The sequence below is a fragment of the Eurosta solidaginis genome, chromosome 1 (genome assembly GCF_040869045.1).
Source record: "Eurosta solidaginis isolate ZX-2024a chromosome 1, ASM4086904v1, whole genome shotgun sequence".
NCBI lineage: Eukaryota > Metazoa > Arthropoda > Insecta > Diptera > Tephritidae > Eurosta > Eurosta solidaginis.
Genome location: NC_090319.1, coordinates 103,226,308 through 103,243,343, shown reverse-complemented (window position 1 = coordinate 103,243,343; position 17,036 = coordinate 103,226,308). Strand labels below are relative to the sequence as shown.

The 17,036-nt window shown below is 39.6% G+C and overlaps 1 protein-coding gene across 18 annotated transcripts in view; it reads left to right on the top strand.

Annotated features, from left to right (window-relative positions):
- The window catches only part of Rbp (RIM-binding protein), a 233,080-nt gene that overhangs the window by 140,558 nt on the left and 75,486 nt on the right, over positions 1-17,036 (top strand). For 14 of the 18 annotated variants that reach the window (XM_067759463.1, XM_067759452.1, XM_067759451.1 and 11 more), the window contains 5 exons: positions 189-352; positions 422-622; positions 9,554-9,744; positions 10,056-10,460; positions 10,531-10,792. In XM_067759463.1, coding sequence (XP_067615564.1) covers positions 189-352; positions 422-622; positions 9,554-9,744; positions 10,056-10,460; positions 10,531-10,792 — 1,223 coding nt within the window. The remainder of the gene's footprint in view (positions 1-188; positions 353-421; positions 623-9,553; positions 9,745-10,055; positions 10,461-10,530; positions 10,793-17,036) is intronic. The other 4 variants (XM_067759453.1, XM_067759459.1, XM_067759461.1 and 1 more) reach the window with 1 other exon arrangement.

Here is a 17,036-nt window from a genome sequence, read left to right as displayed (position 1 = left end):
TCATAATTCCTGGATCATTGGTTGTTCCATACACAATTTTTTAGAACTTTACTTTTTCTACTTCATTTCATGATAGGTTTACGCCATCCGGCACAGCCGAGGGCAACTTTCTCCTCACTTATTTTTATTTTATTAACATTCATCTTTTATTGGTTTCTTCATCAAATATGTACTCATAACTATGTAAGACCTTCTGTTCCCCTCAGGGAAGCCGAAGGTGAACTGTCGCTTTGTGCTGGCGATTATTTACTCGTTTGGACTAGTGGCGAACCACAAGGCGGTTATCTGGATGCTGAATTGTTGGATGGTAGGCGTGGCTTGGTACCTGCCTCCTTTGTGCAGCGTTTAATTGGTAAATTTCAAATTCCCTTAATTAAAATTTTATTATTTTTTATCTTATAAACTCATTATTTTCTATTAGGCGATGATCTATTGGAGTTCCATCAGGCAGTGTTATCAACATTACGAGACGCCGAAGATGGTTCAATGCAATGTGATACAACATCGTTACCATCTCTGCCTCCGCATAATCCATTGCTCACACACACCCAGGAAGATTTAGCACGATTGAGTGAAACGCACACGGATTTAGAACATGATCAGGATGATATCAGCGATAATGGTGAGTATATTGGCCTTGATTTGTTTTTAATTATGAAGACACACTGTGCAGTTTCATAGAAAATAAGCCTTCCATATTTGATGAAATCGGTTAGAAGTTCATTTAATGCATCAAGAAGAAGCAATTGATCGAAACGGTAATACAAATATAAAATTAATTACATCGCAGAATCTGGAAAACTAGAATGGCATTCTTCAATAAGTAGAGAGGCATGTACGATATTAAGCTTTAATCGCCTCTTTTTACCTACCAGATACCCTCCTGGTGACATCCGAAATCGTAATCAGCAATCTCTCATGGCCTCAAATCATTAATGCGGAGGTCCAAATTTTCATTTTCAGTTCCCTTTCGGTATCGTCTCGAATATCCTATACCTTTAAATTCGCTAAGCACCACCATTCTAAACTCGTTTTTCCTTACCGAACCTAGGTAACATTGTCTAAGAATTAAAATAGTTTTGAAATAAAAATACTCTCGAACTTGAGGCATTAAACCTTTAACATACAATTTTGGATGCTGCATTGTGCGGTGACAGATGAGTAGATTGAATATATTTGCAGGGGAAAGCGACAAATAGCTTGAGACTTTAAGTTTTGCAAACTCACCACAAGTTGCTCGTTAGACCACGAGTTCAAAAAGCTCTAGCCTGATTATACAACAACAGCTGTGCAGAAGGTAAGCCTATCTGGACTGATGGTTGTAATGCCACATATGTATAAGACATTGTTTTAAGAACTCCCGTTCCAGACTGTGTTTCTAAAACTGAGGTGAAGAACACTTTATCTTTAAATTTTTGTGGTGAGCTTTACAAACAAATTCCGAGGTAGGAAGTTTTCCAGTAGAAAAGGGGTAACTTGTATTGCAAATTTGACCTTTTATATTAAATTTGAAATACTTTCCAAGGGGCTTTGAATTCGGCTGCAAAAAATTATCTTTTATTATTTCTTCTGTCTCCTTGTTTTAAGTTCTGAAAAATTGTTTTTCATTTGGAAATACTTATTTGAATAAACGATAAGTACTAAAATGTTTAGTATAACTTTACAACAGCGAGATAACATGCCAACCTAATATAAACGCACGCAAGTCATTTTCTGTCAAAAATGTCTCATGCACATACAACTTGTATGAGAGCAACCCAAATTGAATTTGCTGCGTAAAAACCTAACTCGATTTCCAATTTTTGTTCTGCGTGACATTTAGATTTGACTTTCGTGTTTACTTATCTTGGCATAACAATAGGTCCGTTCTCCAACAGTCAGTTAGCAAACCGTTGGAAACTACAGGGGTAGCCCGTAATCGGTTCTCAGACTATTGAGGGTACAAAAAAGGCTATCAGTCATTCATAAGTGGTCAAAAATTTTTTTGCTAGCAAATTTTGAACAACTGTCAAACGAACAGCTGTTATGCATTTGTCAAAACTAAATGGCGAATCCACATATTTGGATAACACAAAATACTTTATAAATGTTTACTGGTGCAGAATTATGTGAGTAGGTATGTGAGTTTTCATATTTAAATTTGTATGAATTAAATGTGAATGTACATGTATTCATATTGTTTCGAAAATTCTCGATTCTACATTTTGTTGTCGTTCGAATCACTGAACTGTTGAATAAATAAACTCAACTGATCTTCATTTACAGCACTACTAGAAGAAATACAACTTCGTAATTCAAGCGTCTACGCTCTTAGTTGGTTTGTAAGTTGTGCAGCATTTTTTTACGAGCGGCATAGTGATGTATCGAAATTGCTAATATTCGTCATAATATATTAGTTGACATAAGCTACAGTTTTTACCAGAAATCAATATCATACTGTACAGTTTTATACCTAGTTTTTATCTAGAACGATTTAATCTTCTTCGAAAATAGATAATATGTGAAAGCGTATATTAACTATTGTGGATTTATTGTAAATAAGTGCATGTGCTAACGTGGGTTTACTTTCCCGCTCTGAGCGAATTCTGGTTTTATGACAGTTTTCAGGAGTTTGTCAGAGAAAGTACGGGAATATACCAAATGTAAAGGTCTTGCTGTGATTGATATTAGGTGTGCTCGCATAGATGCTGATTTTCGCAAATATTCTAAGGCCCGGGTTTTCAGTAGGTGGCTAAGCTAAGCTTAAATTAAGTTTGCTTAAACTCTAGTCAAATTTAAACTCCAGTTTAACTACTCAGCAGTTTTTCAGTCACAGTTTAAGGCCGCCTTTGGGGTTGGCTTTTTTGTGCGCAGCATTGGTTTTTTATTATCTAGATAATTTGTAGATACGGCAACAGGTGGATTTTGTTTACCCAACAAACATGGAAAAAAAAAATCTCCAGCGAAATATATATATAGTTCCGGAGGTGATATCCAACAACATTATTTTATTATCCTTAAACCAGATAGTTCTCGAGTTGATATTCAACTTCATTCTCCAATCACTATTCAGTATTTGAGAAATTTTGTAAATCTTAGAGTTCTCGAGTTGATCTCCAACGTTATTATCATTATCAAATTATTATCTAACCTTTGGAGATTTTAGGAAATATACAGTTTTCAAATGAATATCCAACACATTTCTCCAGTTTATATCCTACATTGGATATCGAGTTGAGGTGGAGTTGAAAAAAAAATCTCCAAGGTGCTCCCATCAAAACCAACAGCTGGTTGATAGCAGTAATGAAGCGTAATTAATCAAAAATAAATTCTATATATTTTCGTGAAAATAATGTGGTATGGAATTTTACATTTGATCCCAGTTAGAGAACCACAAGTTGTTAATTACATTTTTTCAAATTAAGTAATAGTATTTTTATACCTTCCATGAACATGAAATGGTATATTATCTTTGGTCCGATGTTTGTAACGTAGAGAAATATATAAGATAGACTCACCATTAAGTATACCGAATTGATCAGGGCGACGAACTGAGTTGATATAGCCATGTCCGTCTGTCCGTCCGTCTGTCTGTTTGAACGCAAATTAGTCCCTCAAATTTTGAGATATCCCAATGAAATTTGGCACAAGGATGTATTTTTGTATTATATTAGACATTTGTCGGATCCGGTAGGATCAGACCACTATAACATATATCTTCCATACAACCGATCGTTCAGATAGAAAGATTTTTGGCCATTTCTCCTTTAATTTAGAAAGTATAAACGTGAAACTCGGTGATATATATTTTAATATATCATAGAAGAGTTTCTGAAAAAATTACTTTATATGAGCTATATATAGTATATATCCCATACAACCGATCGTTCAGATAGAAAGATTTTTGGCAATTTCTCCCTTAATTTCCAATATAAAAACGTTAAACTTGGTGATATTTTTTCTAATATATCATAGAAGATTTCCTGTAAAAATCATTTCGATCGGAGCTATATATAATATATATCTCATACAACCGATCGTTCAGATAAGGGGTTTTTTTTGCCATTTTTTTTATATTTATCTTAAAATCGTTTTGGTATGTACATCTGTTCACTATATATTTCTTATCTTATACAGCGCATTATTTGGAGATTACGATTGGGATAAGATTATTGTTCTGCCCCATTCAATAAAGTTATGAAGGCTTCGGCACAGCCGAAGTCAGTCCTGTCCTTACTTGCTTATATATATTTTTATAAAAAATTCCCTCGTTTGCTGAGTACGCTATGATTCTCGAGTTGAGCCTCTGTTTCGAAACAACTCTTGAGATTTTATTTTGGTTATCAACATGAGCTCTAACGGTACTCAAGCCCAAATGCTTCTTGGGTATATTCGACGCCATTTCGAACGAACTCAAATAACTGATAGGTTAACTAGAGTTTAATCCAGCCAGATCAGCCGCTTAAGCTCAACTCAAACTTCAGTTAAAGTAGACTGAGGTAGGGCCTTAAACTTTTTAATGCCACCAACGAAATGTTTTGCCTTTTAAAAACTTTTATTAACTGCACAGTGTTTCATTCATGTCTTGACACTAAGTATATTTGTGTGTTATATGCAATATCTTTATTGATTTTTTTCTTTTATTTTACTGAAATGTTTGCATAATATTTGCTTTTGGTGGTATATTTTAATTAATATTCATACATGCATATTTGTTACATTATCTGGATGTTTTTGAAACGTGAGGAAGTATACTCCGAAATGCGTACGAGCTATATTGGTTCATCGAGGCCATTGAGTCAGCTGTTTTTAGGTTCTGCCCCTGCATTTGAAGGCTGGTTTAAGTTGAAATACAAACTATACTTATAAAGCAATCATCCATACACTCAGAAAAATATTCAAATTTTACTTCAGTTTAATCGAGTTTTTGTGCAAACTTACCCCCAAGAAAGATTTATAAAGCTTTTATGATTGAGATTTATACTCAGCTGAGCAGAGCTCACAGAGTATATTAACTTTGTTCGCATAACGGTAATCCGTAACGGCATAAACTAATCGAGATAGATATAGACTTCTATATATCAAAATGATCTGGTCGAAAAAAGGAAATTCATTTAGCCATGTCCGTCCGTCCGCCCGTAAACACGATAACTTGAGTAAATTTTGAGGTATCTTGATGAAATTTGGTCTGTAGGTTCCTGGGCACTCATATCAGATCGCTATTTAAAGTGAACGAAATCGGACTATAACCACGCCCACTTTTTCGATATCGAAAATTTCAAAAAACCGAAAAAGTGCGATAATTCATTACCAAAGACGGATAAAGCGATGAAACTTGGTAGGTGCGTTGACCTTATGACGCAAAATAGAAAATTAGTGAAATTTTGGACAATGGGCGTGGCACCGCCCACTTTTAAAAGAAGGAAATTTAAAAGTTTTGCAAGCTGTAATTTGGCAGTCGTTGAAGATATAATGTGGCAGACACGTTACTCCTGTTACTATATGTGTGCCAAATAAAAATTAGCAAAATCGGATGACGACCACGCCCACTTCTAAAAAAATTTTTTTCAAAGTCAAATTTTAACAAAATATTTAATATCTTTACAGCATATAAGTAAATTATGTCAACATTCAACTCCAGTAATGATATGGTGCAACAAAATACAAATATAAAAGAAAATTTCAAAATGGGCGTGGCTCCGCCCTTTTTCATTTAATTCGTCCAGAATACTTTTAAGGCCATAAGTCGAACAAAAATTTACCAATCCTTGTGAAGTTTCGTAGGTGCATAGATTCTATGACGATAACTGTTTTCTGTGAAAATGGGTGAAATCGGTTGAAGCCACGCCCAGTTTGTATACACTGTCGACAGTCTGTCCTTTCGCTCAGACGTTAACACGATAACATCGATATATCTTTACTAAACTTAGTTCACGTACTTATCTGAACTCGCTTTATCCTGGTATAAAAAATGGCAGAAATCCGACTATGATCACGCCCACTTTTTCCATATCGAAAATTACGAAAAATGAAAAAAATGCCATAATTCTATACCAAATATGAAAAAAGAGATCAAACATGGTAATTGGATTGGTTTATTGACGCAAAATATAACTTTAGAAAAAACTTTGGAAAATGGGTGTGACAACTACCATATTAAGTAGAAGAAAATCAAAAAGTTGGAATCTTGGCAGGAAACTGTTCGTGGTATGGCATATTTAAATAAATTAGCGGTGCCCGACAGATGATGTTCTGGGTCCACATTTTGGTCGATATCTCGAAAACGCCTTCACATATACAACTGAGGGCCACTCCCTTTTAAAACCCTCATTAATACCTTTAATTTGATACCCATATCGTACAAACGCATTATAGTCACCCCTGGTCCACCTTTATGGCGATATCTCGAAAAGGCGTCCACCTATAAAACTAAAGCCCACTCCCTTTTAAAATAATCATTAACACCTTTCATTTGATACCCATATCGTACAAACACATTCTAGAGTCACCCCTGGTCAACCTTTATGGCGATATCCTGAAATTGTGTCCACCTATAGAACTATAGCGCACTCCCTTTTAAAATATTCTTTACCACCTTCCATTTGAAACCTATGTCATACAAACACATTCCAGGGTTACCCTAGGTTCATTTTGCTAATTGGTGATTTTCCCTTATTTTGTCTCCAAAGCTCTCAGCTGAGTATGTAATATTCGGTTACACCCGAACCTAGCCTTCCTTACTTGTTTTACCAAACTTTGCTTAAAGGCAGTGTTGGTCAAAATTTTGTATATTAAAGTGCAAAGACCAATACATGTACAAAATTGTATTTACACTGATTTTTTTTTTTTTAAATTTTTAAATATTCAAAAATCTCACTCAGTCATAAATATGGCATTCATATCACCTCCACCTATTTTTTTTACGATACGATCTGAAGTGAAAATTTGTATTTGTGCCTACGATTCAAGCAAAACAAAAATAAAAGTGCTATAATTTCTATTTATTCGATCACGCATAAATATCAAGTTTTAATCAAGGATTTTTCTGGGTGTATTTACTAAGAGGTTTATTGGCTAGAACCGTAATTCAAAGTAAGCTTGCTGGAAACTCTTATCGCTTTGTATTCAATATAACAAAAAAAAATTCAAAATCATAAGGGCAGCTGAAGAAAGTTTGCTAACCTCTAGCAAAGCTCGTAAGGTAAAGTTTTAGGAAAAATTGTGTCATTTACGGGGTTGCCATGGCTGCGGGGCGATCACGACTTTGAGTAAGTTGCCCTTTTATTAATAAAAGTAGCAAATCAACAAGTTCACGACTAGAAATTGTGATACATGTGTCGTGCTGGGACGTACAGGGCTATCTACTGTGTGTTATATACGTTGGACTTGTTTATAACGTCTCGTTCTGGACCCTCAAGCACAGATCTTTAAATTCCAAGTGTAGTAAATTGTAACTGAAACTTTATTTGGTTATCTAATTGGTGGCCCGCCAGATGAACATTTCATAAATTGAATCACATATTAAATAATTATCGAGCTGCGTGAAAACGGTTCAGAGAAAACAACTCTGTCGTCCCCATAAAAAGCTAATGTAATCTTCTGTGCTTATCCTCTATCATGCCGACGGATAATTTCTTTCCCAGATTATGTTTGAAAATATACATTCCAAAACCCGATTACGGGGTTTTCTTATTTTACGAAACTTGCCTTTGTGATAGCCTAAGCCCACGCCAACCCTATTTACCACAAAGTGGAAGAAGTTATGAATACTACTAGGTATCAATGGCTTCTCGTCATAGAGCGTTATGAACTTAAAGTTTTTACCCCAGCGGGTTAGGAGGCTTAGAATATACCCGCGGTAGGTATGCCTGTAGTAAGAGGTGACTAAAATACCAAATTGATTCAAGGGATTGTGTAGCGAACCCTTTCAAGGGGTTGCCAGCGCAATATATAGCTTCTCCAACCCCATTGCCAACCTCACCTACCCGTGGCGAATCCTGTTTCTTTAGCAGCCGCGGCTCTGGCGACCCCTTTCTTATAGATCTAGCGGGTGGGAGGGCGGCCTAGAAGGTTTAATGTGGTCATACCAAATCGTTCCCGAGATGGTCGGGCTAGTACCTTAGTGGTATTGGCAAAGGATCATTAACATCGATAACAAGGTCTTAGGGGAGTGTCCTTATCGCGACAACAACAACAACTCACATTTTCGCATAGATATTTTTTCCCTACTCTCTGATACAACATCTTCTATAAGACCGGTCTTAGAAACTGCAGACATTAGCATCGATTGGGAAACGAGTTAATAATACGAAGTACACTAGTTGGTACATCGTTTTCATGACATTCGCGTAATTGAACTAGAATGATATAAGTGTTTTGCTGTTACAAAAGCAACAAAACTACACTCTTAGAATTACCGCGAGTTTCCTCCACATCATGCATTTTTTGCCGGGATTTTATCGTCATACTAAAAGTCGAACTTTAGGAAGTAACTTGAGCCTGAGAAGACAATGATTCTGCAGTTAATATAGTCCCGAAACACTTCGTTCTGTTTTATCTGATCCCGTTGAAACTGCTTCTTCCTTTAGTGAACCTCGATAGGAATTTTGTGTCCTTTTCTACTGTCCCTGCCCAAATCTGAGGTTTATCTTATCGTTTTCCACGTCAATATATCAACCCCAAGTTTGCATTTGAAACTAAGCCGGTAAAGTTTTGGGGTTGATATATTGGTGTGGAGATTGATAAGATAAAGCCTTGTAAAGCAATCGTCAACAGCACAGAATTAAACTATCATCTTTAACTCCTGGGGCTACTACATTTACTACCCTTAGACCGCCACCTGCAAAATCAGCACTTCGTTACTTCTGAGAACCACGAGCCTTTGTAAGCACTGCATCCTTGCTGGTAGTAAAGATTTTTTTGCAGGAAGGCTCATGAAGATTGACTCTGAGTATTTTAAGCAACAAAAAGAACCAAGAGGAAGATGATGCCGAAGAAAAAACGAAAGACACATCTTTAGTAAGGCTTGTAATGAACTAGACATCTAAGCAATGTAATTGGTCCATATTGACATGGAAACTCAATCTTGGCACCAAATTGCGTTTTTACTATTTGCATGGCGAGAAGGCGACGAAGCAAGGTAACGGGGTTGTCTGTAGCCGCCTCCCTTCTTCGTCGCGCTCTCGCTTACCAATCGAAAGAAAAAACATTTGTTGCCGGCAATTTGTATCCGTGTATGAACAGCGACATTAAAATCTTTTGTGAATTTTGTTTTAGTCAGAGATGGGCACAATGCACAATATTTTCAGAGCACCAAGCATTTAATAAATTTGTCAGTGATACTGGAAAATGTTGCAATTACCACTAGGCTTTAAAGTTTAGATAAACAAAATTATGTGCATTGTGCCCATCTATTATTACGAGAACAAATCTTTTTATATAGCCATGCTAGAGAAATTTTACCGAAAGCTCCTCGTCCATTTCAAAGTAATGCTAATAATTGCCTTATGATCCATGTCTATTTCATCAAAGTAATATTTTATATATATTTTCTTTGCATTTTTTCCTTACACAGTTCCAGCACCTAAACACTTAACCCTCGAACGCCAACTGAACAAAAGTGTACTAATTGGTTGGTCACCACCCGAACCGCTCGGTTACAATCTCATTGACAGCTATCATGTTTATGTGGATGGTGTATTAAAGGTAACGGTGAAGGCTAATGAACGGACACGAGCGCTCATAGAAGGAGTAGACTCGAATAGGGTAAGTCAATTTTGGTACCAATACATATCGATAACTGAATGGAATACAACCCTATCAGAGTTGACGGCCGGAAAAGGTCCTATCTAAAAATTTGTTTGAAATACGTTTTATCTCAGAATCTTTGAACAAATTTTGAAGTTTTTCAAAGTTTCGCTCTTTTTCAACCCCACAGCCGATATAGGGGACTTTCCGCTTAGTAATTGACATATTTTAGTGAAATGCTCTCAAATAAATGAATTTTGTGTAACTTAATTAATCTTTTAAACTTTGTGATAATTCTCTATTTTATTACGCATCTTTTTACTTCACAGCCACATCGCGTCAGCGTTCGTAGTGTGACACAAAATCGTCAGACATCACGTGATGCCGCTTGTACTATGATCATCGGACGCGATACCTCGCATTTAGGTCCATCAGCTGTACGCGCTTCACATATTACGTGTTCATCAGCGGTCATTTCATGGTTGCCAGCCAATTCTAATCATCAACATGTCGTTTGCGTGAATAATGTGGAGGTGCGCACCGTAAAGCCAGGCGTCTATCGGCATACCATTACCGGGCTGGCCCCGAGTACACAATATCGGGTCACTGTACGCGCTAAGCATTTGCGTGCACTTGGTGGTGGACAACCAACACCGGGACGTCCACAAGAAGAAGCACCGGGTGCGTATGCTGACTTCCGCACGTTAACTAAAGGATTGCCCGATCCGCCACAAGTAAGTTAAAATGTGTAAGAATAACTTGAGCATTTTTCGAAATCTAATTTGATTTACTTTTCCGTTTTAGGATATTCAGCTTGAGGCTGGTCCTCAAGATGGTACCATTTTGGTGACATGGCAGCCGGTTAACCGACCAACCTCATCTGGTCCCGTAACCGGCTATGCTGTGTACGCCGATGGTAAAAAAGTTACTGACATTAATTCACCAACTGGGGATCATGCTCTCATTGATATCGGGAAATTGGGACAATTCAATCCACGTGCGGTTACCATACGCACCAAATCGCGGGACGCACAATCGGCCGATAGTGCACCGATATTAATACCAAGTAAGTTTTGGACATTATGTGTTGAACTTTGCTAAATTTATCGATTGGTAGAAATGATTATGATTGTGTTTTTATTTAGGAAAGACAGGCTCCCAACGAGTCCATTTGTACTATATTAAGATCACGGGTTCGAATCGAGCTCAAGGCCTAACAATAATTATTTTATCTTATTATTGTTATAATAAATGTTTTCTTAAATGAACAAATTTTTAAAGTAAAATAGAGGAGAGACAAAATTTTAGACAACTGCCAAAGCTCGTTGTATAGACCCATTTCGGGAACTACTAAATTCCTTCATCGGCAACGTTTAGGCGAATATGACACTGGCATCATTGCCATAAAATAAGTCCAATTTTCACATCGTTTCTGTAACAGATGTCGCACCGCTGTGAAAATCAATTGGCAAGAAACAGGATAGAAGTAGAAATAATGAAGGCAAACAACCGCTGTGAGAGCTGAATGGTTATAGCAGCGGCGCCGAAGATGATCATTTAAGAAAAAACGTATCATAAGAGTAATAAGATAAAATAATTATTGTTAGGCCTTGAGCTCGATTCGAACCCACGATCTTACAAGTCAGTAGGCCGATATAACAACAAAAATTTTACTATATTAAGTTAAGTGCTAGTATTTTTGAAACAATTTTGTCTTCCAAGAGGTTTCAGTTAGAAATATTGATAAAAGTATAGAGGCTTTCTATATTTGATGATATCGAATTGAGTACACATAATTGGTCATGAAGTTGGGGATAGAGATAAGACTATGTAAACTGTGAATCATGGCAGATTTAAAGTTTTCTTGTCACATTCACCATTAGTTAGTCACTTATCACGGTGAAGATAGCCGCAGCCTATATTGCACAGCTTTACCGTTTTCACGGAGCAACCGGGAAAGAATGGTGAGAATTTGACGACAGAGATTTAGCGCAATTGTAGGCCACTCATGTCTTTTGTGAGTTCGAAAATTTAACTTTAATCTATCAAACGTTCCACATAGATACTATAGTCTTCTGCCCATGAGGTTTAGTTGTTGTTGTTGTTGTTGTAGCAATGCTCGCCCCACCTAATAGCCGCGACCGATCACAAATTGTCATCAATATCCTCTAACGGGAGTCCAAGGAAACTTGCCGTTTCAACAGGGGTGGACCATAAGGAAAGGGGTGTTAGAGGCGTTGGTTCCACATTACAATTAAAGAGATGGTTGGTGTCATGTGGGGACACATTGCAAGTGGGGCATACATTTTGTATGTCGGGGTTGATTCTGGATAGGTAAGAGTTTAGCCTGTTACAGTATCCAGAACGAAGTTGAGCAAGAGTGACACGCGTTTTCCTGGGGAGTATGCGTTCCTCTTCCGCGAGTTTTGGATAATTTTCTTTAAGTACTGGATTCACAGGGCAATTCCCGGCATAAAGGTCCGACGCCTGTTTATGGAGTTCACCAAGGACCTGCCTGTGTTTTTTCACTTCATACGGCTGGGTTCTCAGGTGCCGTATTTCCTCAAAATGCTTACGGAGATGACTCCTTAAGCCCCTAGGCGGTGCTGGTTCATCAATCAGATGTCTGTTGGGATGCCCAGGTTTCTGGGTATTCAACAGGAAGTGTTTGGTCAGCATCACATTTCTCTCGCTGATGGGGAGTATTCTCGACTCATTATGCAGATGGTGTTCTGGGGACATAAGAAGACAGCCCGTGGCGATTCTGAGAGCAGTATTTTGGCAGGCCTGTAGTTTCTTCCAGTGGGTAATTTTTAGGCTTGGCGACCATATGGGTGACGCGTAGTACGTAATCGGCTGGCTAATTGCTTTGTATGTAGTCATGAGCGTTTCTTTATCTTTTCCCCAGGTACTGCCAGCGAGGGATTTGAGGATTTTGTTACGGCTCTGAATTCTTGGAACAATTGCGGCTGCGTGCTCACCAAAATGTAGATCCTGATCAAACGTCACACCCAAGATTTTGGGGTGTAGGACAGTCGGTAGCGTCGTGCCATCGACGTGGATGTTCAAAATAGTCGACATTTGGGACGTCCATGTTGTAAATAAGGTCCCGGAAGATTTAGTCGGTGATAATGCCAGGTTTCGCGAGGTGAAAAAATTGGAGAGATCAGGGAGGTAGCCGTTTAGTTTATTGCATAGCGCATCGATCTTTGGGGCCGGGGCCTGTGGTCATTATTGTGCAATCATCGGCGTAGGAAACGATTGTGACTCCTTCCTGTGGTGAAGGTAGCTTAGATATGTAGAAATTAAACAAAAGTGGGGATAGGATACCACCCTGTGGCACCCCTTGTTTAATTCTCCTTGGTTTTGATGTTTCGTTTCTAACTTGCACCGATGCCAGCCGACCACCCAGATAATTTGCGATCCACCTTTTAAGACATGGGGGAAGGGTAGACCCTTCCAGGTCTTGCAGCAACGAGCCATGGTTGAGCGTATCAAAAGCTTTTGATAGGTCTAGCGCTACGAGTACTGTTCTATGGTGGGGGTATTGATTTAAACCGCAATTTATCTGGGTGCTAATGGCATTTAGCGCGGTGGTAGTGCTATGGAGTTTTCCGAAGCCATGCTGATGAGGGCTAGCTGCAAATTTGCTTGGAAATAAGGGAGCAAAATGGCTTCAAAGTCTTTGCCACTGGCGATAGGAGAGATATCGGACGATACGATTCACCTATGTTAGCTGGTTTCCCAGGCTTTAGTAGCGGGACCACCTTGGCCATTTTTCATTTCTCGGGTATGACAAAGGTGGAAAGAGATAGGTTGAAGACATGCGCTAAATATTTGAAACCCTCTTTCCCTAGGCTTTTAAGCATCGGCATGGCTATGCCGTCTGGGCCCACTGCTTTGGATGGTTTAGCACGACCAATGGCGTCCACAACCTCTTTAGCGGTGATGGTGATTGGTGACGCGCTGAATTTGTGTTTATGTGCGTGTCTATTGGCTCTCCGTCTATCTTTGTCGACCGTAGGATGCATTATATATTGTCCGCAGAAAGCGCTCGCGCATTTTTTCGCATCCGACAGCACTTTGTCGCCAAAGGCGATGGAAACTTTGTCTTTGTGCTTAGTCGGATTCGATAGGGCCTTTACGGTGGACCAAAGTTTACCCACACCGGTAGAGAGGTTACAACCTCTTAGGTGCTCCTCCCGTTTCGCCCGCTTGTGTTCATCCACAAGCAATCTGATGCGTTGGTTTATATCCCTTATTTGGGGGTCGCCTGGATCAAGTTGTCTTATTAGGTCACGTACTCTCGCTAAGTTTGCGGCCTCCGCCGGGAAGTGGGGCCGGATTTCGGGAATTCTCCCGGCGGGAATGAAACGTGCCGAGGTGGATTCAATGACCTTACCGAAGGCACGCTCCCCTTGGCGGGCATCAGTCGGGATAGGGAGGGCAGCAAAGCGGTTGTCTGTAAAGGATTTATATTCTTCCCACTTTCCTTTTTTGAAGTTTATGAAAGTGCGTTTTTCAGTGACGATGAAGTCGGCGGTACGCTCGAGCGAAATAAGTATGGGCAGGTGGTCGGATGCCAATGTTACCATCGGCTGCCAGTTGACGCAGTTTACGAGTTCTGCGCTCACGATTGAGATATCTGGCGAGCTGATACAGCTTCCATACGTGTGGGGGCGTCTCCGTTTATTGTGCAGAACGTCGTTTCTTCTATTTGATCCGCCAACATCTCCGCCCGCAAGTTTGAATGCCATAGATCATGATGGGCATTGAAATCGCCTAAGATAATGCGATTATTGCCAGTGAGTAAGGCCCTGATATTAGGGCGGTATCCACTGGGGCAACAGGTGGCAGAAGGGATGTAAAGGTTGATGATTTCTAGGTTTGCATCGCCTGACCGGACAGATAGGTCTTGACGTTCTAAGACACTGTCCCTGCGGTCGATGCCAGGATCAAATATATAATATTGCACAGAGTGGTGTATGATAAACGCGAGGCTGCCTCCATTTCCGCTCTCGCGGTCTTTCCTGTGGACATTATACCCAAAGCAGGTCTGCAATGCAGATCTTGCTGTGAGTTTAGTCTCTTGAATCGCAGCAATGCGGATGTTGTGCCGCTTCATGAAATCGACTATCTCCGTAATATTCCCAGTTAGTCCATTACAGTTTAACTGCAGAATTCTGAAGTGCATAAGGGGAGACGCCGCCACTCTGGGGGTAAGTGACGGGTGACTACGCCTGGGTTGTGGAAGGCCAGGACGCAATTGCTGTTGTGGCCCTGGGACTGTGCGTCCTTGGGCAAGCATTGGGGTACCCGGATGATTTGGGTTTGCGACCTGGCAACATGGAGCGATGAAACCCGTCGGGGGGTTGCCGTCGCGGAGACCAGAACATCTAGGAAAGTGGCACCACCCAAGGCAGGAGCTGCATTGGGCGGATGTCGCAAACCTATATATTCTGTGCTGGCAGACGGTGCAAACGGAGGTAGGGACTAAGAGTATGTTTCCCTGACCTGCACGATTGCTGCCGGAAAAGAGGGGGGGGGGGGGGGAAGACGGGGGCAGGGGCTGATGCTCAGCATTGCTACCAACTCTACTACGAAGGTAGTAGTTATGAGTGGTATCAGCTGTTTGAGTTGTTGGCGCCGTGGGCGCGAGCAGCAGCGGGTACTTGTTGTGGCTTGCAGAGCAGCGGGGCTGCTGGAAGGTAGTGGGGGGGCGCTTAGGCGTAGACTACGGGGCGTCCTTGGGCGTGAACAGCAAGGAGCCACAAAAGATTTATAAAAGTTACGTGGACGTCGGGTTTTGGGATCAAGCCCAGAACAACCTGTCCGATGCAACCATCCCTTGGACGAGACACACTGAACAGAGTATGACCGTCCTAAAAAGATTCTTTTCCGGCAGATGCAGCAAAACCATTTCTCAGGACCGGGGTCAGGAGACGGACCCGTATTGGATTCAATGCCTTCTCGGAGTAAGAGAGTATGGAGCAGTCCTGCTGCAAGGAGCTGCTGGGAGGATGACAATTTGTGAGAGGGACGAAACAAATTAAATGGGGTCACACTGAAATGACAGTCCTTGGTCGGGAAAAATCCCGAGTCGCTCCGGTACATAGAACCGACTGCATTGGGAAGCGCAGATGTTTAGTGGGGTATTTCTTTATACGCCCGTTCGAAAAAAAAGCTCGGGCTTCATAATTTTGTTTAGCATTGCACCTGCAAAAACTATTATTACAATATAATCCCAACGGAAATCGTCACGGTCTTAGTGTAGGACTTGTAAAGAAACGCAGGTGTCCTCCCATGGTCGGCTAATTAGTCTAACTATACTTAGTAACATAGTTACTAAATTGGCGCTTGACCGTTACACGGTATGACCGTCCAACAAGGGTCGCTAACTATACTTAAAAAGATTTAATTAAACAGCCGTGAAAGCCCAAAGGGACTAACGAGAGAATAGCCGTGAAAATAAAGAGGGTTAATCTGAGGCTAATAAGCTAGAGAATGTTCTAAAAATCCTACGAAAGTTGGGCGTCATCTACATTCAGAGAAAAACGCTGTTCTAAAATCCAGCACCACCGGACTCAATTCAAGCTTTTCATGTTCTTACTTTTTTTTTTTCTTGAAAAACAAACGACCTGTTCTCAAATCAACGAGCTTGATCTTAAACTGACAACCATTTTCTTGAAAAGAGAACGGCTGGTCTTAAAATATGAACAAATGTTCTATTAATGAGAACAATATTGTTAAATTAAGAAGAATGTTCTTAAATTAAGTTCAAGAAAAAAGAAACAGTATAATTCGGGTGTATTACTATGTTAAATACAACATTTGGCACAAGCTATCAAGTAGCTGTAGTGGCCCAGCGGCTATGATGTTGCGGTTGCTATCGTGTGGCGCGTGTTCGATCACCGTCAAACTCTGAAGTTTTTTAAAACAATTTATTTGTATTCTATTTTTTTAACTCTTATTTTTCGTTGAGTTTCATTCACATATGCAATGTTTTAAATATATATTCAGATTCCATCATCAAATAAGAGTTTCTCAATATTATGCGTTTTTTCTAATCTTTTGGAATTTTAATAATAATTTTTTTTGTTATTAATATGATTTATTACTGACAAAAAAAATATTTATTAATAAAAAAAAATAAATAAATGGTACCTTTCCACTCCCACCAATGATCAAGCACAAATCGTTCTTGAATGGAGACCGAAAACTGTTAAATCGACCACAAATCATTCTCGAAGCGTGAGAACGAAAAATCTTAAATCAAGCCCAAGTAGTGCTTGAAAGAAGGTTCACACATG